The sequence below is a fragment of the Ranitomeya variabilis genome, chromosome 4, assembly GCF_051348905.1.
Source record: "Ranitomeya variabilis isolate aRanVar5 chromosome 4, aRanVar5.hap1, whole genome shotgun sequence".
Classification (NCBI taxonomy): domain Eukaryota; kingdom Metazoa; phylum Chordata; class Amphibia; order Anura; family Dendrobatidae; genus Ranitomeya; species Ranitomeya variabilis.
Genome location: NC_135235.1, coordinates 560,401,913 through 560,425,908, shown reverse-complemented (window position 1 = coordinate 560,425,908; position 23,996 = coordinate 560,401,913). Strand labels below are relative to the sequence as shown.

Genomic DNA, 23,996 nt, shown 5'->3' with positions numbered 1-23,996 from the left:
CTGCTACAAACGTAAACATGGCGGACCCCGGCTCCTCGGTGACTGAGGGCTCTAAAACTCCGGTGTGCAGCTTTGTATTTAAGAAAACGGCCAGAAAATTCGCCGGACGGAAGAGAAGAGATGAGGATAAGGGTGAGAGCGAATGGCTGGAAGAATGCACAAAGCATTCTGGGTAACTGGCCTTAAAGGGCCCTGCTGTAATATTACAGGGATGTTCCTCACTTGTAGGACAGCTGGGCTCCTGCCTGTAAGGCTGCGTTGTGGTCACCCAGCTTTCCTACAGCTCTGAATGGCAGATCTTGCTATAAAACTCCCCTCCAGTCCTACATTTGCTCCACACAGCTATGTCGTGCGTGTGCGCACTTGGCCCAATGTTCTTCTATGGAGCAGCTCACGTCTGCAATTATTTTGTCATGCCCATTCGGCATGCTGAGATTGCACCCGAGAATCGGATTACACTCATCCATATAAGTGTATAGGTGAGCACGAAACGTCGCCCTGCCCTCGGATATCGCCCGCGTGCAGTGCGATTACCGCGGTGGAACAGTATGTAAGACAGTGGTAGAACTTGTCAGTGTGCAATGAAGGGTTTGTACCAGGTGTGTAAGTTATCACCAATCAGTAAGAAAGGGGATAACTTACTGATCACGGAGGGTCTGACAGCTGGGACCCCAGTGATCATGAGAACGGTCCTGTCTGAATGGAGCAGAGCTGTAGGATGTTCACCTCTGCCGCATTCATTCTCTATGGGACTGACGGAGAGAACGGCGCTCAGCTATTCCAACAGAAATGAATGGATCAGAAGAGTTTACCCTCGACCTCCACTCCAGTCAGCCGGTCTCACAGTTGGCGGGGGACCGTCTGTCAGTATCTTATCTACTTTCCTATCAATAGGGGAGAATTATCAAGCTTGATACAACCCCTTTAAGGCTGCACACCTCATGGATCCATTCCTTATTATTTGCTGACATTATGCCGTTAATGCCAGACATCATAAATATACTGCACAGGAAAAATACATCGGCACCATCCTGAGCTGGGCAGTACTGCATGAATTGGTGAGAACTCTGAGCCCGGCCATGAATTATTATTTATTTATATAGCACCATTAATTCCATGGTGCTGTACATGAGAAGGAGTTAAACATACAAGTTACAGATATCACTTACAGTAAGAAAACTAACAATGACAGACTGATACAGAGGGGAGAGGACCCTGCCCTTGCGGCTTACATTCTACAGGATTGTGGGGAAGGAGACAGTAGGTTGGGGGTTGCGGTAGCTCCGATGGTGTTGAGGTGGCCGTGTGGTCATTACAGGTTGTAAGCTTGTTTGAAGAGATGGGTTTTCAGGTTCCGTTTGAAGGATCCAAATGTGGTGGATAACCGGACGTATTGGGGCACAGAATTCCAGATGATGGGGGATATTCGGGAGAAGTCTTCGAGGCGATTGGGTGAGGAGCGAATAAGTGTGGAGGAGAGAAGGAGGTCTTGCGAGGACCAGAGATTACGTGAGGGAAGATATAGAGAGATTAGTTTGGAAATATACGGAGGAGAAAGATTATGGATGGCTTTGTAGGTCAGTGTTAGTAGTTTAAACTGGATGCGCTGGGAAATTGGGAGCCAGTGAAGGGATTTGCAAAGAGGGGAAGCAGGAGTGTAGCGAGGAGAGAGATTAATTAGTCTGGCAGCAGAGTTAAGGATGGACTGGAGGGGTGCGAGAGTGTTAGCAGGGAGGCCACAGAAAAGGATGTTGCAGTAATTGAGGCGAGAGATGATTAGGGCATGCACAAGCATTTTGGTAGAGTGAGGGTTGAGGAAAGGACGGATTCTGGAGATATTTTTGAGGTGGAGGCGGCGAGAGCTAGAATGTGCGGTTTGAAGGACAGGGCAGAGACAAGGGTTACTCCGAGGCAGTGGATTTTGGGGACAGGGGAAAGTGTTAATTAATTTATTGTGATAGATAGATCAGGTAGGGAAGATATGCGAGATGAAGGAAAGATAATGAGTTCAGATTTGTCCACATTGAGCTTGAAGAAGCGAGAGGAGAAGGAGGATATGGCTGATAGACACTCCGGGATTCTGGACAGCAGAGAGGTGATGTCTGGGCCAGAGAGGTAGATCTGAGTGTCATCAGCATATAGATGGTACTGGAAGCCATAGGACCTTATGAGTTGTCCCAGGCCAAGGTTATAGATTCAGAAGAGTAAGGGTCCTAGGACAGAGCCTTGAGGGACACCAACAGAGAGGGGGCGAGATGAAGAGGTGGTATGGGATTAGGAAACGCTAAATGTACGGTTGGAAAGGTATGAGGATATCCAGGATAGGGTGACATCTTTGACACCAAAGGAGGAGAGGATCTGTAGAATGAGGCAGTGGTCAACTGTGTCGAAAGCTGAGGACAGGTCTAGAAGGAGGAGTATAGAGAATTGTCTGTTAGCTTTGGCTGTAAGTCGTTAGTAAGTTTGATCAGGGCAGTCTCAGTGGAATGGTGGGGATGGATGCCAGATTGGAGGTTATCAAAGAGAGAGTTAGATGCAAAGTGAGAGGAAAGTTCAGCGTGGACGTGCTGCTCAAGGAGTTTGGGAGCAAAGATATGGGGCGATAGCTGGACATAGCAGTTGGATCGAGGGTTGGCTTTTTGAGGATAGGCGTGATTGTGGCATGTTTGAAAGCAGAGGGGAAGGTATCAGAAGTTAGTGATAGGTTGAAGAGATGGGTTAAGGTACCGTCACACTAAACGATATTGCTAGCGATCCGTGACGTTGCAGCGTTCTGGATAGCGATATCGTTGTGTTTGACAGGCAGCAGCGTTCTGGATCCTGCTGTGATATCGCTGGTCGTTGATTAAAGTTCAGAACTTTATTTGGTCGTCAGATCGCCGTGTATCGTTGTGTTTGACAGCAAAAGCAACGATCCCAGCGATGTTTTACAATGGTAACCAGGGTAAATATCGGGTTACTAAGCGCAGGGCTGCGCTTAGTAACCCGATGTTTACCCTGGTTACCAGTGTAAAATGTAAAAAAACAAACAGTACATACTCACCTTCGCGTCCCCCGCCGTCCGCTTCCTGCACTGACTGACTGCCGGCCGTAAAGTGAAAGCACAGCACAGCGGTGACGTCACCGCTCTGCTGTTAGGGCCGGCACTCCGTCAGTGCAGGAAGCGGACGCCGGGGGACGCGAAGGTGAGTATGTACTGTTTGTTTTTTTACATTTTACACTGGTAACCAGGGTAAACATCGGGTTACTAAGCGCGGCCCTGCGCTTAGCAACCCGATGTTTACCCTGGTTACCCAGGGACCTCGGCATCGTTGGTCGCTGGAGAGCGGTCTGTGTGACAGCTCTCCAGCGACCAAACAGCGACGCTGCAGCGATCGGCATCGTTGTCTGTGTCGCTGCAGCGTCGCTTAGTGTGACGGTACCTTTAGGGATGGGATTAGTGTTGTGGTGAGGTTGGGAGGAGGTGGGATGGGGTGAAGCGCACAAGTGGTGAGGTGTGATTTGGAGAGAAGATGAGCAAGCCGTCCTTCAGTGATTTTGTAGAGGGAAGGGTTAGGGCATTGGTCTGGAATGCAAATGAATACACTATATGTATCCCAAAGACAAGAACTTGTAGAGAAAAATCCTCCTCAAGGAGTTAAATGATTTTGTTTTGATTATTTCACCACAGAGAGCAGCGAAGAACAAGATGAGGAAGAAGCATCTGTGTTCAAGAGGAAGAAGCGGGAGACCCTCAACCCCATGGTGCAGAAGGTAGTGGGGGACCCTTGTAACAAAATATGATTATTAAAGTGGAGAACCCCTTTAAATATGAGTGTTAGGGAAATGTTCTAATAACTTCTGTGCTGAATCCCTTGATGAGGATGAACATCCAACTGCAGATCTGCCACATCATGGTGCAAGACACAGTGAGAAGACGACATTATCACAAGGGTTGCTAATTTAGCAGTTCCCTGTTCTCCGGTGGTAATTACATTTCTTCTCTTTTTTTTCAGACTAAACAAAGGGTGAAGGAGGCAGAGTATAAAGTGAGCAGCAGCGATGAGGAGGAAAAGCCGTCCAGCTCCATAAGTGTGTCTTATAAATCTACACGGTCAGCGGTGAGAGGATCCTTACCTATCCGAAGTCTATTCTTTCCTGATATTTACTTCCGGCCATCACCGGAGCCTGATAACAGCTGATCGCTGGGGGTGATCGGTAGAGCACAATTATCAAACTAGTGGAGAATTTTAGGTTCCTGCAGTTGCCACTAGGGGGAGTTTAGCAGCTTTCGTGTATTTAAATTTAAAGGGTACATATCACCCGATTTTTCCATATAGAAGTATTGCTATGCCTGTATAGGAACTGGTCCTGCAATGAAAATGATGCCTTTTTATGTATATAGGAAATATATAGATCTGGAAGGATATATACTTTTTATGTAGATATCTGATGTACTAGTCACAAGAAATCTAGCATATCCTTTGGCAAACCAGAATGGAAGTGCACTAGGGACACTTACATTCTGCACTAGCCCCGCTGTACTTCCAGTGTATAAATCTGTCCAGGAGCTCCCCCTAGTGGTGGTTGCAGGATGCTAAAATTGTATAATTTTTAAAGGAGTTGCCCATGATTAGAAAAAAATGGCTGATTTCTGTCAGGGCCAGAGCCCCCCGTGACCATGCGTTGTGCCTGATATCGAATCTCAGCTCCATGGAAATAAATGGAGCTGAGCTGCAATACCAAGTACAACCCATGGTTGTGAAAGAAAGAAAGCAGCCATGCTTTTCTAATCCTGCATCACCCTTTTTGATTGTGAAAGGAAGCAGAGAATATAGAGTATTAGTTTCATTAAACTTTTATCCATGGCTTTTCAGAAACCTGTAGGTCCAGATGACATGGGAGCAACAGCCACGTATGAGCTGGACACCGAGAAAGAGAAAGATGCGCAGGCAATATTTGAAAGGAGCCAAAAAGTACAGGAGGTAAGTAGAAACACCACGTGAAAGTTGCCCAAGACCGGGTAAGATTTGTTTGAGACCAAAAATAATTGCTCACAGTTATAAATAACGAGCCCTTCACAATATAATTATAGACCTACAGCGGCCACGAAGAAGCTACGCGGTCAAAAATGTAAAAAATTAATAAGTGGATATATAACAGAAGAGCACAATAGAACAACAATTGAAGCGATAAAATCAATACGTAGGGTGTAACATAGATACAGAAAACAAGAAGAGCCATATTTCCCCAATGATAACCATATATACCCAATATTGGTTTGGGTGCCACACTGTATATGATGAGGGTTCGGTAGGTATATATCACGAGATCCAAGATGGTAGAAAAATACCTATATAATCAACCGTATCTATACTGCGTATAATATAAAGAGCCTATTTAATTATACGGTATGATAAAAAAGTTAAATAATGAGGCTGAATATACCCATTTTCCTGATAAATGTTGGTTATCATCATATATATAGTCACATAGGTAAACTGAAAAAATGATGCACTCAGTTATATCTAAGGTATATGGCCAGTTGTATCTCCGTTAACTGTGGCCATGGCGGGGAAATATGTATACTGCTAAACACCTCGACTCGTGTTTCACCGCCACCTGCAGTTTTTCCTCCTGACAATCGTGAGTAGAGACATTAGGAATATAAAGATTGTCTCTGAGTAGTCCGTATCCCACCACATGTACACCTTGCAAAGCAACAAATGAATGGCGAGCCATGGATGCACAGCCACCTGTACACTTCCAGCAAAGGCGCCCCATTCTCTAGATAGATGCAGGGTTGGGGCATCTTAAATGGTCACTTTTATGTCTATAAACTTAGTTTCATCTGATGATCAATGCAATAGCTAACACATTTGTGATTTATTTCATTTATTCAAGATGCTGTTTTCAGCCCCTCAAAAGTTATTCAAAACTGCAGTCCACTAGGTGTTTCCTTTCTAACTTGCTGTTCATCATATGTTGTCAAGTGATCTCTAGAAGTAAAGACCCCAAGGTGGATTATAGGAAGTGGGGGAGGGTATTTGTCTTTGCTCCTGCTCTCCTGTCTGTCAAACTGCATATATGTGTAAGAGAGGCAGGCTTTCAGCCATTGGACAACAGGATGAACATTGCTGGGAAGTGAGGGAAAAAGAAGTTCCAGCACCTATAGTCCTGGCAGAATGTTGAAGCAAAACTTCGCACTCAAAAGTAGTGGATGACAGGTCACAAAACATGAGCATCTGGACATTTTAGCCCGGTATGCCAATCAACAGCTGTTTAACATTGCTGTTGGGGTTAAAGGAATAAACACTACTAGGCTATGTTCACATGTTGCTTTTTTGCTCCTTTTTTCTGCAGACAAAACCTGATCTTTTGGCAGAAAAGCAGCTGCAGACAAAAGCCGGTTTTGCTGGCTTTTTTGCAGCGTTTCCCAGGATTCTAAAGTTTAGTTTTGCTTCCACCATACAAGCATGAACAATGCAACGTTTTAGGCCACCAGTGCAAATCATATGTCAAACCATAACATTTTTTTTTTTTAATAAAAGGGCAAATTGATCAAATTATTTAGTGGAAAAAGATTTTTATGTCTGAAAAAAAATTGCAAATGTAAAAGCAGCAGGGGGAAGTTGAATTGGTCAGGCATAGTTTACCCAAGGGTGCTTTCGTATTGGGTTTTGGCACCCATCCAGTTGTCCTGTCGAGGCTCTCCGAAGTCCCAAACAATGGGATTCAGACATATGCGCCGATGGGGCCATAGACTGTGTCTTCCGTGTCCGCCTTTAGTAGGCTTACACGCCCAAAAATGATGCACGTCAGATTGCACGTTCTCTCTGCCAGCAGTATTACAGTCTATGGCCCTTCGGCGCATACGTCGCAATCCCGTTTTGCTGGGGGCTCAGACGAAAGCTCCGACAGGGCAAATAGCCCAAAAACCTCAATGTGAACGCACCCTAAGACATTGGCACTGCATTGAGTTGGTCATATTCTGGCTTTCTTGAATATGACATTGCTGCCTCTCTACTTTCCTCCCAGACTCCAGGATGTGAATATAGAGATACAAAACGTCTCCATTTAGCCTTATTGTTACCCTATATTATGTGAAAACATTTGCTTATTAAATGTATCCAGTCTACATTTTGTCAGTTTGATCACCACGTACCCCACGAACAATGACTTTTTTATTTTTTGTTCCTCACTTAGGAACTGAAGGGTAAGGAAGATGATAAGATCTACCGTGGTCTGCACAATTACCAGAAATTCATTAAACCTAAAGACACATCCTTGGGGAATGCATCTTCCGGCATGGTCAGGTATTGATGTTTGTGATGTTTATCAGCGTGCTAAACCATATGACTAAAGTACAGAGGCAGTTTTCGTTGCTCTCACTTGTCAGAAGTCTATTCAAGGGGTTTTCTAGGTTATGCTTAAAGGGAACCTGTCACCTGAATTTGGCGGGACCAGTTTTGGGTCATATGGGCGGGGTTTTCAGGTGTTTGATTCACCCTTTCCTTACCCGCTGGCTGCATGCTGGCCGCAATATTGGATTGAAGTTCATTCTCTGTCCTCCGGAGTACACGCCTGCGCAAGGCAATATCTTGGCCTTCCATAGTGATCAGCAGTTTGACCAGCCGCTGTGTTTGTGCCGTCTGTATTGTTACTATATTGTCTACTTCACGTCAGTGGGACAGTACTGCAAAATCAAGCATTGAAACTACTAAGTAGGCAAAGTGTTACTTGTACTTTTGAATGACACCACTCATTTTACCGCGTAGAGTACTTGAAAACGGGAAAAAAATTCCAAGAGCGGCAAAATTGTGAAAAAAAACCACAATTCTGACATTGATTTTTTGGGAATTATTTTTACGGTGTACATTTTGTGGAAAAAATCACCTTGCAATATGATTCTCCTCATCAATACGATTCCGGCGATACCAAACATGCCCAGTTTTTTCTATTATTTTAGTGGTGAAAAAAAAGTTTGCAAAAAAAACAACAAATTTGTGGGATGTCACCATTTTATGAGACCTGTAACATTTTTATTTTTCATCAGATAGAGCTGTGTGATGGCTTATTTTTTTGCGGGGCGAGATGATGTTTTTATTGGTACCATTTTGGTATAGATATTACTTTTTGATCACTTGTTACAGCATTTTTTGTGGAATTGTAGCAACCAAAAAAAACCCTTAATTTTGACGTTCTTGAATTTTTCCCGTTTACAGTGTTTACCTTTCAGGATAATTGTTTTCATATTTTGATCAGATTTTTCTCAACGTGGCAATACCAAATATGTGGTTTTTTTAATATCTTTATTTTTACTGGGAGGAAAGGGGGGTGATTTGAACCTTTTTTTTAATATTTTTTTAAAACTATTTATTCAATTTTTTTACTGATGTTTGTTATCCCCCGCTTGAAGATTCGATTGTTCGATCGCTTCTGCTGTATGCAGCTATTCCTCAACATTGCTGCATATAGCAGAAATCACAATCTTCCATAATGACAGTCACGGGGGTCATCAGCCACAACCCATCTGGGACCCACGATCACCTCACGGGTGCGCTTGTCGGCCCAAGTTAATTGCCACTGTCAATCTCTGACAGCGGCATTTAACAGGTGAAGAATAGTGGTCCATCGCCTGCTGGGTATGGGGTAGGCTCGCTGCGTGAGCCTGCTCCATACACCCGCTTCTGACTTGCGAACGGTGCATGTTGTGAAATGGTTATAGGGTTTTTTTCAAAATCGGTAATCGGTAAAATTCTAAAGTTGTAAAAAAAAATTTTAATTTTAATCTTATTAAAAAAAACCCCCTGTTCTTAAGAATTGTTAGTTTATTTTTTTAAAGCTTTGTTTAGTTTTGTGTCCACCTTGCAGTCTACTAGCATGACTGAGCGTACGCAGCGCTTACAAGCACTCTTCAATAAAGCCTTGTAAGCGCTGATGTAAAGTGGACCGGATGACGGGAGCATACGAGCCGGATGACGGGAGCGCACGACCCAGCAAGCCTTCGTGTCTGTGTTCCTCTGATGTTACTGCGGCTTTGGAGCACACACCGTTCTAACCAGTGGTACCACTTTACCGCTGATCCGAAAGGTCAACCTGCAGAGGAGCGTGAGCGCATGTTACACGCAGATTACACGCCTTTTCAATTAATAGGGGGAATCCAAAGGCAGTCTGGGCGACCGCTTGGAAAGGAGAAAACACTTTCAATGGGAAATTGTTGCATTTCCAGTTATCTAGTGAAAAGCTGTTTGACCAGAAAAATGGAAAAGGTCCTGAGGAGACCAACATTTTCTGGAGAGTAAGCAGGAAGAGATGGAGGCTGCATATAGAACAGCGATTCTTGATATCGTGTATGTATGGAAAGGTTATGTGACATGGCAACACAACTTTTGTCACATCAATGTGTGAAATATGTCGTCTTTATTAAATGTTTGTAAAAAACAAAACCACCAACAAATGTGAAATCTGTTTCAATTCCCCATCCCTCATCATTCTACGTGCATTGTGTTTTGTGACAGGAAAGGTCCTATCAGGGCCCCAGAGCATCTAAGAGCCACAGTGCGGTGGGACTACCAGCCCGATATTTGTAAGGATTACAAGGAAACCGGATTTTGTGGCTTTGGAGGTGAGTGCAGGCCGACGTCCTCCCTGTACATAATGTGCCTGCTGTCGGTAGTGTAAAAAATCTTTCAGTTTTATCCAGAAACGTTGGATGATTTTTTCTCACTTGTCATCCGTGTATAATCCGTTTTTTTACAGCAGCAGCTATTAATCATTTACAGTTTCTTATGTTACAGAACTGTAATGTATCCGTAAAAATCAGATTCTCTACTGTGGAGTCCGGTTTTCTTTTTTTTTTTTGTTCGCCCATAGACTTGAATGGGTGAGTCTCATCTGATCTATGGAAAAAACTACTATATGTTGCAATTTAAATTTTTTATTTTTTTGCAGATTTGGTCAGTGAAAGAAATGACTAATCTGCACTGCCCGAATGAAGAACATTGGCCCGAGTGCTGTTTTTTTTCCCCACAAATAGCACGCTGACCCCGAATGTTCGTGTGAACGAACCTTTATAGTAAGGTGCATCCTATAGTCCAAAAAATACAGTGATCATAGGAGATTGATCAGGCAATGAATTAAGAAATTCCTCATTAGCAACAAAATAATAACAGTAGATTTTCTGATAACGTTTTTACTTTCTGATGATCCTTTTCTTTTGTTTTTATCACGAAGTCAGAATTCACAATGATTTTTACTCTAACATGTCCAGTATCTTATCTCTATTTTTTCATAACGGAGCACCACCTAATGGCTATATCGATGTATTGCACCATAGTAACGGATTTCTCCTTTTATGCTTATTTGGTCAGGACTCAGATTATTATTACTTTTATGGTATCTTTAACTTTTTGTTTATTTTATTTCAGATAGCTGTAAATTTCTTCACGACCGCTCTGACTACAAACATGGCTGGCAGCTAGAGCGAGAGCTGGAGGAGGGACGTTATGGCGCCAACGGTATGAAGTAACTCCCATTGTACAATAATGGTCACTGTCTACATTAATATTAGTATCCTACTTCCAGGTTTTAGAACATGTTATGTAAAAAAAAATGGTGTAGGAGGGATGTATTCTTCCCTCCCACATAGACAAAGACACCCCCCCCCCCCCCCACCAAAACTGGATTCTGGTGTAGTTTACGTTTCAGTGTCTGCCTCCGCTAAGCACATACGCCCTAAACTAATGCACGGCAAAGCGCACGTTAACTCTGTTGGCACCATTATAGTCTATGGCTCTATCGGCGCACAGTCCCAAATCGCAATTTGCAGGGAGTTCGGATGTAAATCCCAACGGAGACACCTAACATGTAACTAAACACAATATGAAGCACCCTAACTGATCTTAGTCGGGTACTGCTGTATAGAGGGTGCAATATTCTGTAATTTTCTGAGCCATTGACCTAACATAGCTTGGTTGGCCTATGGTAAGTTTAGTTGGCACTACCGTAGCCTTAACCATGACATTTCTGTGGATAAAGAGGGATAAGAAGCAGCCAGAAAACTGATGCCACTTATGGAGAAACAATCATGTTCAGCTTGTGTGAAGGGAAACCTGCCTGGCTCCATCCGCCATAAGTGTCATGCATTTATTTATAGTGGCAAGTATAGACAGCAATCCTAAAACGATGTAATAATAATGGCTTCACTACTGTATCACTTTGTACATTGTTTTCCAGATGAGGAGAATTATGAGGTGAGCAGCGGTGAAGAAGACTTGCCCTTTAAATGTTTCATCTGCAGAGATACCTTCAAGAACCCGATCATTACAAAGTAAGTGAAGCAGGAGGGTTGTAGTCCAGTAGTCCAATGTTAGAAGAGATCGGAAGAAACCAGTAAAGCATGTCCTCATAAGGCCTATAACTATAATTATAATAATCACAAGACACCTTTAAGGGTTGGAACAAATGGCCGTGAGGTTTTATTTTGAGTTACAAATTCCAAATAATTAACTAAATAACCAATAAATAATATCCATAAGTTCATAAGTCCAAAATTCCATAAACTTCCATAAACCAAATCCACCCAAGGTTGGGTGATTTTTACCCACAAATAAAACCAAACGACAGGAGAAATGACAACATAAAGAGAGGGAGGGCGGGCTCTTCTTTTCTTCAAGCGCCGGCGAACTGAGTATCCAACGTCGGCGCTCAGGTATATATAATAACCAAATCTGCCCAGCAACTGATTGACAACCAATCAATCATCAAAAATTTAGGCGGGCAAAAAGCCAGTCAGAACCAGATCTGGCTGCTTTTACATAGAATAACAGTAAAAACCCTGACCTCAATTTGACCCCTAATATCCATGGGATAAAATGCCTGTGCCAGGCCTATGTGGACATGGGACCCCCGCTATATTTCTGTTGTCTGAGCGGGGGGGCTTACATGTCCCCATAAGGCCTATAACTATAATTATAATAATCACAAGACACCTTTAAGGGTTGGAACAAATGGCCGTGAGGTTTTATTTTGAGTTACAAATTCCAAATAATTAACTAAATAACCAATAAATAATATCCATAAGTTCATAAGTCCAAAATTCCATAAACTTCCATAAACCAAATCCACCCAAGGTTGGGTGATTTTTACCCCAAGAGGCCAAGGTTCAAAGAGCCGAGGCCCCCCCCAAACCACACAGCCATTTTTCGATTATATTGCCCATGTTAAGATTAAATATATCAAGTCCGATATCGGACAAATGAACCAAATCATTTCTGAACATTCCCGGTAAAAAACCTTCTAAGGCCGGCGTCACACTCGGCGTAAGACAATACGGTCCGTTTTTTACGTCCGTACTACGGCCGTAATACGGAGAAATGTTCCCAAAATAGTGATCCGTAGTCAGGGTGTGTCAGCGTATTTTGCGCATGGCATCCTCCGTATGTAATCCGTATGGCATCCGTACTGCGAGATTTTCTCGCAGGCTTGCAAAACCGACATCTAATGGATTTATGTGCTCAAATGTTAGGGAAAACATTTATACAGTATATATATATATATATATATATGTATATATATATATATATGTCATTGAGACACATATATATATATTCTGTATTTAGATTTCATTCAGCGCGATATCTGTGAACAGCCGGTAATTCAATTGCCGGCTTTTCATTTCTCCTGCACAAACCCGACAGGATATGAGACATGGTTTACATAAAATAAACCATCTCATATCCCCCTTTTTTTTTGCATATTCCACACTACTAATGTTAGTAGTGTGTATGTGCAAAATTTCAGCGCTGTAGCTGCTGAAATAAAGGGTTAAATGGCGGAAAAAATTGGCGTGGGCTCCCGCGCAATTTTCTCCGCCAGAGTGGTAAAGCCAGTGACTGAAGGCAGATATTAATAGCCAGGAGAGGGTCCATGGTTATTGGCCCCCCCGTGGCTAAAAACATCTGCCCCCAGCCACCCCAGAAAAGGCACATCTGGAAGATGCGCCTATTCTGGCACTTGGCCACTCTCTTCCCACTCCCTGTAGCGGTGGGCTATGGGGTAATGAAGGGTTAATGCCACCTTGCTATTGGAAGGTGACATTAAGCCAGATTAATAATGGAGAGGCGTCAATTATGACACCTATCCATTATTAATCCAATTGTTGGAAAGGGTTAAAAAACACACACACACATGATTTAAAAGTAGTTTAATGCAATAAACACAGCGGTTGTTGTAATAATTTATTGTTCTCTCAATCCATCAGCAACACCCTCGCTTGGAAAAATAATAAACACACAAGATACATACCCTCAGCTGAACCGTCTCGTCCCACGCAGTAATCCATCTGAAGGGGTTAACTAATATTACAGGCACGAGCTGCGATAAACCACTCGCTCGTGCCTGTAATCCCCGGGTGCTGAAAGGAAAGCAGGATCTATACTTACATTGAGTCGCGGTGATGCGCCCCTGCTGGATGTTCTCATGAACTGCAGCCTGGGAACTTTTTCCCACGCTCCAAGTCATATGAGGACATCCACCAGGGGGCGCATCACCGCGACTGAAGGAAATGTAGGTCAATGACCTACATTTCATTCATTCGCCGGGGATTACAGGCACCGAGCACAGCTGCATTTAGCAGGGCTCCTGCCTGTAATATTAGTTAACCCCTTCAGATGGATTACTTCGTGGGACGAGACGGTTCACCAGAAGGTATGTATCTTGTGCGTTTATTATTTTGCCAAGCGAGGGCCTGCAAATGGAATGAGAGAACAATAAATTATTACAACAACCGCTGTGTTTATTGCATTAAACTAGTTTTAAATCATGTGTGTGTGTGTGTTTTAACCCTTTCATACAATTGGATTAATAATGGATAGGTGTCATAATTGACGCCTCTCCATTATTAATCTGGCTTAATGTCACCTTACAATAGCAAGGTGGCATTAACCCTTCATTACCCCATAGCCCACCGCTACAGGGAGTGGGAAGAGAGTGGCCAAGTGCCAGAATAGGCGCATCTTCCAGATGTGCCTTTTCTGGGGTGGCTGGGGGCAGATGTTTTTAGCCACGGGGGGGCCAATAACCATGGACCCTCTCCTGGCTATTAATATCTGCCCTCAGTCACTGGCTTTACCATTCTGGCGGAGAAAATTGCGCGGGAGCCCACGCCAATTTTTTCCGCCATTTAACCCTTTATTTCAGCAGCTACAGCGCTGAAATTTTGCACATACACACTACTAACAGTAGTGTGGAATATGCAAAAAAAAAGGGGATATGAGATGGTTTACTGTATGTAAACCATGTCTCATATCCTGTCGGGTTTGTGCAGGAGAAATGAAAAGCCGGCAATTGAATTACCGACTTTTCACTAACACCGCTGCGTATTTCTCGCAAGTCACACTGCAGGTCCGTGTGGAATCCGTATTTTTCTCGCCCCCATAGACTTTCATTAGCGATTTTTTTGCGCAATACGCTGACAAACGCAGCATGCTGCGATTTTGTACGGCCGTAGAAAGCCGTATAATACTGAACCGTAATATACGGCTAATAGGAGCAGCCCCATTGAGAAGCATTGTGCCGTATGTAATGCGAGTTTTACGGACGTAGTTTCTGCGCTCTTACGTCCGTAAAACTCGCCAGTGTGAGGCCGGCCTAAGTCTGTATGTCTAAAAGAAAACCCAAAAATAAGAGGTAAGAACTTCTTCATGGAGAAATTAACTCTCTTCCGGATCTTATCCAAAAATGAAAGTTGAGTACACTGCCAAGCACGCCTGGGAATGATTTCCGAAAAAACAAGACCAGAGAATGGAAAAATCTGTCTTAAATAAGTAAGATCTGACCGCATAATGGCTAGTAGATTCAACGTGTTGATTCTTCCTAAATCATTCCCAGCGAGATGCACTACAATTAAATCCGGGTAAGGGAACCTCTCCAGACAACTCTTTACCTCAGAGACCAAAGAAAACCATTTTAGGCCGCGAATGCCATACCAAAAAACTTGAACTTTAGAAGAATGGAACGACAAATTCTCAGAATATGATCGAAGGCCGGCCCTCTTCTGGGCCCAGAAGACAAATGAATGCCCAACGATCCAAATAACTGCAGGGTATAAGAGAAATAAAATTAATCGGGATATAAATCAGGCCGAACATAAATTTTGAATCTTTTCGATTCCCATCTTCCTATTCTTTTGATTTTATCATCAGATAGGCCAGCCTTTGAGGCTTCTGTAGCCGCACCTATTCTGAAAGAATGGGAAGTAATTTTGAGATGACTTTTACCCAAAAATGCCAAACACTTCTTTAAAATAAAATTAAATTGGAAAACCGTCACCGGGGAAGAATCTCTATGAATAAATAGGGAGCCTTCAGCTGGAGGCCTAAACGTAAACCATTTAGACAGATTAGCCACAGGACAAATCTTAGATTCAGGGAACGAATTCAATCTTAGCTCAGATCCTCTCCCCAGCTGATCTCTTTTAGACTTCCTGATAAACAAGAGAAGAAACGATTCAAAAATTCTGACATCCGAAAGCATGAGCCCGGATGAAACAGATTTCTTGGCTGACACTACCTCACCAACCCTCAGTGCCCCAAAAAAGGAGATAGAAAATATGGAATTAAACAAAAGCGCTTCCTCAAAGTTCTTACAAACATGCACAAGGGCAGAACAAATGTCAATTAACAAAGAAATAGAAATAGGGCACCTTGAATCTGGAAAAAACCTTTCCCTTTTCAGGCCTTTCAAAAATTGCTTCACTAAGAAAAATTCCGTTAACGCAGTACCGCCATGTAATTTTAAAAAGAAAGAGACTCCCGCAAAGCATTTGGCTACTGCGGAGTAAGATAAGCCCTATTTGACCAGAGACTCAGCGAATTTCAAAGCTGAATTCGGGTCAGGAGCAGAGGCATCAAAACCGAAAAGAACAGAAAAATCAACCCATTTTTTCCATGCGGCTGAGTAATCAGCCCATGATTTGTTTGATAAAGAATTCCGAATAAAATAAGGAATTATATCGGAATCATGTCCTGAATTGAAAGGGGGCAATCGTACGCCTCTTTGTCTGCCAATGGGACCTGCAGATAAAAAATCAAACCACTGACGACGCAATATAAGATCAGTTAAATGACTAACTTTACCACCTCCCGAGACTGCTTTTAACCAAATATTGCAGTTCAAACATTCCAACACCAATTTTCTCAGAATTTTTGCTGCATTCACATTCTTGGATGATAGGGTATTGATTGAAAAAATAACTGTCTGATTCCTGGAATGTAATAAAACCCTGGAATTTTGTAATCCATGGCCCCATAAGCAAATACACAGAAGGATTGACAAAAGCTCAGTAATAAAAGGGTTCTTGTTTAATTCTCTAGCAACCCAATTGACAGGCCAGTTCAGGGATACCCAGTGAGATTGAAACAAGCAGGCCACTCCTAGAGAGGCGTCTGCAGAAAAAACAAGGGGAATAGAATCCGAAGAAACAAAAGGGGATTGGATTATTGATCTGCCATTAAAACCCGCTAAAAATGCTAGCCAGATTCTGGCGTCCTCTTTCACTTCAGAACACAATCTGATATGAGAATTGGGGGAAGAATGCCCTTTAGTAGCTTCGTAAAGTGACCTGGAAAAGACCCTGCCAATTGGAATGACCCTTAAGGAAAAATTCAATAGCCCAAGCAGGGATTGAAGCTCCTTAAGAGTGATTTTGTCTTTTGCTAACAAGTTTTAAAGAGAACTACGAAGTTTGTCAATTTTTTCTTGGGGCAGGACTGTTTCCATTTTGACCGAATCGATCAAGATGCCCAAAAATTCAATGCGACAAGAAGGGCCTACTGTTTTCTCGTGGGCAATTGGGACTCCAAAAAATGCGCACAAATCAAGAAACCTAGAAAGAGTATTTTCACAAGACAAAGATTGGGATGGGCCAACAAAAAGGAAGTCATCTAAATAATGCAGAATACCTGCTTCACAACCGCTAGATTCTAAAACCCAATGCAAAAAACGGGAAAAATTCTCAAAATAAAAGCAGGATAAGGAAAAACCCATAGGAAGGCATTTGTCAAAAAAGAAGCAGTTATCAAAATGAAAACCCAATGAATTAAACCCCTCCGGATGAACTGGGAGAAGTCTGAAGGCAGATTTAATGTCTGATTTGGATAAAAGGAGCATTAGGACCGAATTTTCTAAGCATATCCAGAGCGCCATCAAAGGAGGAGTAGGTAACAGAGCACATTGTCTTGTCTACCTCATCATTCAATGATCGGCCGACTGGATAAGATAAATGGTGAATCATCCGGAAAGAACCCGGATCCTTTTTGGGAACAATACCCAGTGGGGATAAGCGAAAATTTGAATATGGGGGGGACAAAAAGGGGCCGGCGACTCTGCCTAGCTCAATTTCAGATAAAAATTTTTCCCTAGCGACATCAGGGAATTCGGCAATGGAGGGGAGATTTTTAACTAAGACACAACCAGAACCTTTGAATTGGGGAACACGAAAACCTAGAGAAAAAACGTCAGAAAGTAAACTACTGATCTCCCTGTCTGGGTATTTGCTTAGCCAGTGGACCATTTTTTCCAGCCTCACTGGCGATAGAGCCCTTTGAAATTGATTCCTTAGAGGATTGCTGGGCAGCCTGCTTCTTAAAGCATTTGGACATAGGGTGGGGATTCCCACAGAAAGAACATTCGTGCCGAAAACGGCAGCTATTATTCCACTTACAGGAAGAATCATTGTAAGCAAAACAAACACCTTTCTTGCTGACAGAAACAGAAGACTGCCTAGAAACAGCATTCCTCACAGGAAGCATGAGATTGATCCATAAACCAATGTCTTTAGAGCCCCATTTTACTTCGGGATGAACTGACAGCTTATGACGAAATGCCTCATCATAACTGAGCCATGCGGAGCCACCAAAATTTTTATAAGCCTCTAAGATAATGTCAACGTGTTGGAAGAGACTACTACAAAGGTTAGGTGACTTCTCTCCCAAGACAGCAGCATAGATGGCAAACGCTTGGACCCAGTTATTAAAGGACCTAATACTACGCTTAGGGTCATCATGGTCAGATTTGTCATCTTTCTTCTCTGATTTAGGGGGGTGATCCCTACTTGGTAACAATGAAAACATATCGACAAATTGATTATTCCAAATGAGCTCCTTAACTGAGGGGCTCAAATGGAATCCCAGTGGAGAAAGCTCACAAGTTAAAGCCTCCTTGAAAGGATTCAAAGGAGGCGTACTAAGGGCAGGAGCTTCTGAGCGGAAAGAAGCAGGAGAAGCTGTTGCCCGAGACGAGATATTAGCCTCGCTTAATGCTTCGCCTACTACAGATTTAATTAAGACTTTTAACTGGTTCTGAGGGACAGACAAGGGGATATTAAATGTCTCACCCCTTGCAGGTCGATCGTCCGGTCTTCTTCCTCCTTCACAGCCTGCGCTCCAGCCCGCAGACTGGGGCGAGCGCAGCTGCCTGGCAGGTCTTGGGTCACGATCCTCCTCTTCATCGGATGACAGGGGGGGCGGAGCCCTCGAGCCCCGTGCAGCAGCTGCAGGAGCCGACCGGTCGCCAGAGGAGAGAGGCACCACAGCGCTTTTACGGCCGGTGCCTCTTTTGGCTTTTCCGGCCGCTCCCGATGACGTGGACGGCTCACCCAGCTGATGGTTGCCGAAATCTCGCGACGGGCTGCGAGACCTTGACGCGCAGCGGTGGCGTGACTTCCTGCTTGCTTCCGACAGACCGGGCCTGGACGCCGCAGGAGATGGAGCAGGGGGAGAAGCCGCCTTCTGTCTTCTGGTCCTCGCCGGAGGGTTCACAGCAGCCGGAGCTCCCATTTCTTGCCCCGCAGCTGGCACCACAGGTTCCGGAACAGGAGGAGGAGCGACGGCTTCGGAGGCTGCTAATGGAGGTTTTATAGCCAAGCAGCTCCTCAGCCAATCTTCCCCGTCCTCCCCGCTGGCTCTTGATAGGAGTTCCTGCAGGAGCTTCTCCATTGTTCGGTAAGGTCTCTTCTTTTCTTCAAGCGCCGGCGAACTGAGTATCCAACGTCGGCGCTCAGGTATATATAATAACCAAATCTGCCCAGCAACTGATTGACAACCAATCAATCATCAAAAATTTAGGTGGGCAAAAAGCCAGTCAGAACTGCTTTTACATAGAATAACAGTAAAAACCTTGACCTCAATTTGACCCCTAATATCCATGGGATAAAATGCCTGTGCCAGGCCTATGTGGACATGGGACCCCCGCTATATTTCTGTTGTCTGAGCGGGGGGGGCTTACATTATTAGCGGAATTCTTAAGCTGCGTTCCCACGGTCCAAAAACACAGTGGATTTTTTGCACAGTTTTCGATTGCTGAATATAACATGCGTTTTACAGCCCCACAAAAGTGCATGAGATTTTAAGAAATGCAACAAAATATAGCGACAAAGTAAACTGATAAGAACTGCGGGTTTGAGATCCGCCACATGTCAATTTATGCTGCAGATGCAAGTGCGAGTTTCACCCTTTGCTGTCTGGCTGTTGAAGTGATGTCCATGCCAATTGGTATACTCAGACAGCGAAGACAGAATGCAATGGGTTTACTGCAACAGAGAGGGGGTAGAAGGCCACTGTGTCTGACTTCACATACTCCTGCACTGATTAGAAGCACTTCACCTTCATATTAAATGGTGCAGGTTTCTATTAGCATTGCAGGGGTTAAACTGTTCATATTGGAGTCTCTGAAGCTCTCCTGCTTGGATGATCTCAGCTGTTCAGTATCGGCCACTCCAATCTCCTATATATACAGGTGCTTCTTCATTCTTGAGCAGGACTTGGCACCTGTTCACACTGCCAAAAGTACCAATACCTGGTTTAAAAACAACAGAATCACTGTGCTTGATTGGCCAGAAAACTCACCTGACCTTAACCCTATAGAGAATCTATAGGATATAGTCAAGAGGTAGATGAGACACCAGACCCAACAATGCAGACGAGCTGAAGGCTGCTATCAACGCAACCTGGGCTTCCATAACACCTCAGCAGTGGCACAGGCTGATCGCCTCCATGCCATGCCCCATTGATGCAGTAATTGATGCAAAAGGAGCCCCGACCAAGTATTGAGAGCATTTACTGAACATACATATCACTAGGCCAACATTTCGGATTTTAAAATCATTTTTTCAAGCTGGTGTTATAAAGTATTCTAATTTACTGAGATAGTGACTTTTGGGTTTTCATGGGCTGTAAGCCATAATCATCAACATTAACAGAAATAAACACTTGAAATAGATCACTCTGTTTGTAATGACTCTATATAATATATTAGTTTAACTTTTTGTATTGAAGAACTGAAATGATTAACTTTTTGATGATATTCTAATCTAGTGAGAAGCACTTGTACTCGCCTCTGGCAATTTGGGTCGTCAATGTTAGGCCGGTGTCCCACTTGCGACTGCAATGCGAGAAACTCGCGCCTCAATACCCGGCACTCGGAACCGGAGTGTGTGGCTGCAAGTATTTCTATGCAGCTGAACGCTCCGGTTCCGAGTGCCGGCAGCAGTGCTGGATATTGAGGCGCGAGTTTCTCGCATTACAGTCGCAGGTGAGACACTGGCCTTAGTCTTGTACTGCCTGGTGAGGCGCAGAGGAGTCACATGTTAGTAGAGGCATTTTGGAGTGTTGATCTGTGCCTGTTGTTTGGTATTTCGGCTGTGTGCAATTCCTCATCCTCTCCTGAACCTTTCTCCCCAGTGTTCCTCTCTGTTGTCTGAGTGCATTTTTGTATGTTTGGTGTCCTCCCTTGTTAGTCTGGTTTGTGTATATACATACACTATTTCTCCCCACTTCCCTGGGGACATATATAGGGCTGATTCAGAAGTTCAGCAATGTGGTACATGGCCCCAGCATATTCACAATCAGAAGTAATCTGTGATAGCTAGGGTGCCCCTAGCGTTAGTGATGGAGCCTCTGGCCCCAGGTGCTGCGACAACAGAAACATGACAGCACCCTTCCGAGCTGCTGAGCACACTGGTTGCTGCTGTTTTGATGCGAGGTGAGCGCCGTAGTCAGTGCCAGATACTGGGAGCATTAGGGAAGATTCACTGATAGACCAGAGGAAGTGAGTACAGCACGGTTTGTTTCTTTATAGTACGGTAATCTGCAACTGGGACCATTTATTTACTGAAAGGGAACAAATAAATATATATTCTAGTGTGTGTGCTGCTTATAAATAGAGCATATCAGTACTCATTGGTTGGTGGGTACCTATGGCGGTCCAGGACAACAATCTCCTCTGGCTTTAGCTCATTGCCTATTTATTCATCCTGATTCTTTACTTTTCCAGGTGTAAACATTATTTTTGTGAGGGTTGTGCCCTGCAGCATTACCGTAAATCCAAGCGTTGCTACGTCTGCAACACACAAACAAATGGAGTGTTCAACCCAGCTAAAGGTATGCGTACATCACAGTGGAATAGGTTGGAGCCATGTTACTCAGTGGCTGAGACCACACAAGCACTATGCGCTTTCCTCTCTCTGCTGGCGCCTGTTTCATTTGAGTGACTTGTCTTTTTTGCATTATATTAATAAACCATATCTTTGCTTGTTTTAGAATTGATTGCAAAGATGGAGAAGCACAAGGCCGAGCAGGAAGACAGTGATTCACATGATGAACAAGGGTAGAGGACAGATTTTATAACCCTTTTTTTTGTTAAATTCAATAAACTTTATATAAATGTGAGTGATCTTTTTTCCAATGTAATAAAGAGGGATGTTATTTCAAAGGCACATAATACATATAACATATCACATGGAGAGTATTGATTGGGCTGTCCAGTGGAAGAGCTTAGAGTTTGGATTGCTCCAAATTAGCATAGAAAAGTTTGTAAATATTCTATAAATTCACTTTTTACAACTGTTCCCGTAAAAGTGCCAGTAGGTTTGTATCATCTGTGAGCACATTGAAAAATTGTGACATCCCTCACCAGTGTGATGGATTGTTAGTGACTGGGATGGCTGGTGCCAGTTGGGTGACAAAATGATGGTATTAAAAGGGGTTGGCTAAGAATAGTATTGATCGCCCCATCATCCGGCATGCGGATAAAACCGTAACCTGTCCTCCTTGGGAGCAGCTCTCAGCCGAAGCCCCAGTAATTTTTTATTTTACAAGCGGTAGTGATGATGTCATGACTACAGCGTACATCGCTTCTGCAGTCAATCACTGAGCTCACCTCTGCAAACAATCACCGGAGCCGCGACTTCAGCACTCGACCCGGGGAGGCTCTTCTTATTATTATTTTAACCAAGCGTGGTCTAATAGAGTGAAAAAATGTTATTCCAGAAAAAAACCCTTTTATAGATCACTACGATCAGATTGCTTTTCGTCTACCTCCAGCCCAGCGCCTCCTGCAGGCAGTGTCACATACTAACAGGTGTATGCCATACAGCACACACTTCACCATCCAAGCCCTGTTACACGGCTGCTGCAGTTGGACGTAAGGATATAAGGAATGATGTGAAAGTTAATTTATTCAGATTGGCAACAAAATGCATGTAACAAAATATTTGGAGCTTGTGATACATTAGTCTTCTTTCACACTTCCGTCTTCCACACCTGCACAGGATCCGTCAAGACGTTGAAATGACGGATCCTGTGCAGATTGTGAAAAACGTGTGCACTGGGCCCATCTTTCTGACGGACCCGTCGCGACTTCTCACAAGGTTTTTTATTTTTTTAAATTATTTTTAACATTATATCTTGCATAGGCAGCATCAATAGGAGAAAGAGCGAGCGAGAAATTCTTCCACGCATGCTCTCTTTGAAAAGGCGGGACCCGTCGCTGGATTCCAGCTTTTCGCAGGCAGCGACGCATCGATTTCCCGACGTGCAGGAAAAACGTTCCTCTAAGGCTATGTGCACACGTTCAGGATTTCTTGCAGAAATTTCCTGACAAACCAGACATTTCTGCCAGAAATCCGCATGCGTTTTTTTTTTTTTTTTTTGGCGCGTTTTTTTCCGGAGCTTTCCCAATGCATTAAATAGCGGGAAAAACGCGAAAAATCCGCAAAATTAATGCACATGCTGCTTTTTTTACCACGATGCGGAATGCATTCTAAATGACAGGATGCATATGTATGCGTTTTTATCGTGAAAAATCCAGAACGTGTGCACATACCCTGAACGTTTTCTCTGCCCGACGGACCATTTTTTTATGCAGGATCCAGCGAAAGACGGATGAAACTGATGGCAATCCGTCGCTAATACAAGTCCATGAGAAAATGCAGGATCCGCATATTTTTTTGCAGGATCCTGCATTCTCAAAAATCGACGGAGTGTGACAGGAGCTGAAAGACGGAAGTGTGAAAGAGGCCTAAGCAAATTTGTAGCGGTCACAACTGGACGTCGAGTGAAGTCACTGACACGAAAGGTGCTGTTAGTTTCTTAAAGGGTTTTTCAGAGAATAATAAAAAAAAAGAAAAAAATTCAAACCAGAGCCGGTAATTGTTGCTTTCCACAGACAGTATGTGGTAGTGCCACTCGCCTATATGGCGGCAAGCTGCAATATCAAACTTCTTGTTTCTAGAGGAAAGCAGCCATGTTTTTAATCAGGTGAATGTCGCTATTGTGGGTGCAGACAGAAAGATGTATCAGACATCTCAGTCCCACATCCCACATGCTACAGTCATGGATACAATCTGTGATTGCAGAATGACAAACTATACTGCTGTAGCATCAATGGGGCCAATACATTAAGACTTGCTTTTTTTCATGCCAGTTTTAATGAAGAAGCATCTTACAAGTGTGCGCCCCCAAAAATGTCACTCTAGTTTTGCAGTGGGGTAATTTACAGTACTGAAGTGGCATAAATATTGATAAATTTGCTGGGCTCCCCCCTCATTGTCCCATTCCAGTTCCATGCATTTTGCGGAAACTTTATGGGATTGGCATAAAAACTGTTGTAATATTTTTGCGCAATTTCAAATAGAATATCTTTGTCAGGGTGCAAACTTACAAAATCAGGAAGGGATC

At 43.5% G+C, this 23,996-nt stretch overlaps 1 protein-coding gene across 1 annotated transcript; it reads left to right on the top strand.

Moving 5' to 3' along the window:
* RNF113A (ring finger protein 113A) lies at positions 1 to 21,707 on the top strand. The gene is made up of 10 exons (XM_077252756.1): positions 1 to 132; positions 3,671 to 3,753; positions 3,996 to 4,100; positions 4,857 to 4,964; positions 7,186 to 7,295; positions 9,501 to 9,607; positions 10,410 to 10,499; positions 11,218 to 11,311; positions 21,313 to 21,419; positions 21,579 to 21,707. Exons 1-10 carry the CDS (start codon positions 18 to 20, stop codon positions 21,647 to 21,649), a joined length of 990 nt encoding a protein of 329 aa, XP_077108871.1. The 5' UTR covers positions 1 to 17; the 3' UTR covers positions 21,650 to 21,707.
* The last annotated feature ends 2,289 nt before the right edge of the window (positions 21,708 to 23,996 follow it).

Excerpts from the sequence above, each read along its gene's own strand:
- RNF113A (XM_077252756.1), top strand. The coding sequence starts at position 18 with ATGGCGGACCCCGGCTCCTCGGTGACTGAGGGCTCTAAAACTCCGGTG. Across the intron at positions 133-3,670 it reads GAGAAGAGATGAGGATAAGG|AGAGCAGCGAAGAACAAGAT; the intron begins GTGAGAGCGAAT and ends ATTTCACCACAG. Across the intron at positions 9,608-10,409 it reads CGGATTTTGTGGCTTTGGAG|ATAGCTGTAAATTTCTTCAC; the intron begins GTGAGTGCAGGC and ends ATTTTATTTCAG.